This window comes from Fukomys damarensis, unplaced genomic scaffold, assembly GCF_012274545.1.
Source record: "Fukomys damarensis isolate Sample0158 unplaced genomic scaffold, DMR_v1.0_HiC HiC_scaffold_18, whole genome shotgun sequence".
Lineage (NCBI taxonomy): Eukaryota > Metazoa > Chordata > Mammalia > Rodentia > Bathyergidae > Fukomys > Fukomys damarensis.
The window spans coordinates 21,585,799-21,587,540 of NW_022900930.1; the positions used below are offsets into that span (position 1 = coordinate 21,585,799).

A 1,742-nucleotide genomic window follows, 5' to 3' on the forward strand; every position below is an offset into this window, starting at 1 on the left:
CCGCTGCGTCCGCGCCCGCGCAGGCTCGCCGTCCTCACCTGTAGCAGCAGTTTGACTCTCTCTATGGGGGCGACCGCGGTCTTGGAGACGGCAGCGGCGATGCCACCTGCCAGGAAATCCTTCAGGAAGCTCAAAGCCTGGTCGCTCATGATGACAGCCGGGCGCACACAGCCTGCAAGGAGCCGCGCTCTCGCTCTCGCCTACGCCCTGGCCAGGCACCGCCACCCCGTCTCCGACCCAGAGCGACGCGAACGGGCCGCTCGCCTCGCCCGCAACTCTCCTTATATCCCCGGCCCAGGGTCTCGCGAGAGGAGCAGCGCCCCCGGCCGGCACGCTCGGTGCGCATTGGCTGGGCAGGTGCTTGGACACCCCTTCTCCGTCCCCTCCTATGCAGAGGGCATTGGGGGCGAAGGCGCTTCCGGGAGGTAGGGGTGAGTTGGGGGCTGTACCTTCAGCTTGGGACATTTAAAGGGCAAATTCATGTTATCTGTCCTACGAGCGGAGAGAACACCATGTCACTGCAGCATGTGGGCTGCTGTATTTATAGCACAAGAGGACTTAGCCTGGGGACAGACACGGGACCGCTGCCTGGAGCAGGGTTTGTTTTAACCTCGGGCCTGCACTTCGCTGCGCGCTCCTGGCTAAGGGATTTCGGATTATTTTTTCCGTCTTCCTTATAACGGCGCCCTTCACCAGAGCTCATTGCCTGGATTTGGGTCTCTTAGCTGCGCGCTCTCGCAACCAAATTACGATCTTGCTAAGTAGATACAGAGGTCACTTGATGCTGTGATTGCTTCATATAATCTGGGAACCTCCTCTTCCCAAGTCTTTTCATTCAATCGTTTAATCATTCATTCTGCTGGGTACTCGGTGCCACCAGGAAAGGCCAGACGCAGGGGGCTCTGTGTGTTTCTTTTTTCTGTTAAGTCAGCCTGTCACACGGTGTGCAATGCTTAGCCTAGTAACTCAGGACAACACTTTTTTTCCTAAGCTTACATTTCAGAGCTCCTGAGACTCTGCCTCTGTGCCCCCTTAAGGTGCCACTCTGCTCTTGGCGGGATCTCAGCGCACACTCTGGACACGGTGTTGTGTCAGCTGGCACCTCTTGAGGGTCAAAGCTGTCAGCCTTTCCGAGAAGGTCGAATCCTTGGTTGTCTTTGTCTCTTTTAATGGGCAACTGAGGTTGAGTAGACCTATGTAGTCCCAGGAAATTGATCGTAATTAATTTTAAAAATATATTGTTATTAATATTAATGTATTACTTTTTTTTTTTTTTTTTTTTGTACCAGGGATTGAACTCGGGTCCTTGCGCTTGCAAGACAGGCCACTGAACCGCTGCTCTAAATCCCCGGCCCTGTATTACCTCTTTTTTAACAAAGGCAATTCAAATAACCATACAGTTTTTCAAATACTACTATTTCCTTCTCCTGCAGTGATTGAAATTCTTTTTGTTTGTTTTGTTTTTCCAGTACAGGGACTTGAACTCAGGACTGCACGCCACTGCGCTAAATCCCCAGCCCTGCAATTCGTTTTTCCAGTCCTCTCCCCATATCTGCTAGTGTTCATTTGTACATTTGACAAAGTTCGTTCATTTTTTCTCAAGTCTCATTGATTTTTTATGCTTACTGGCAATGCAGATGTCATGTTAGGTGTTTATTGAGCTACAGCTGGGTGTCATTGAGGGCATAAAGACTTAGGTAGAGCAGAGTTGGACTCCAGGACCATGGAGAGGATGTGTTCAT

General features: G+C 51.3%; 1 protein-coding gene across 1 annotated transcript in view; it reads right to left on the reverse strand.

Annotated features, from left to right (window-relative positions):
• Positions 1-272, reverse strand: part of Slc25a4 (solute carrier family 25 member 4) — a 3,852-nt gene extending 3,580 nt beyond the window's left edge. Inside the window, exon 1 of the mRNA XM_010619748.3 lies at positions 39-272. Coding sequence (XP_010618050.1) covers positions 39-149 — 111 coding nt within the window. The 5' untranslated portion in view covers positions 150-272. The remainder of the gene's footprint in view (positions 1-38) is intronic.
• Between the last annotated feature and the right edge of the window lie 1,470 nt (positions 273-1,742).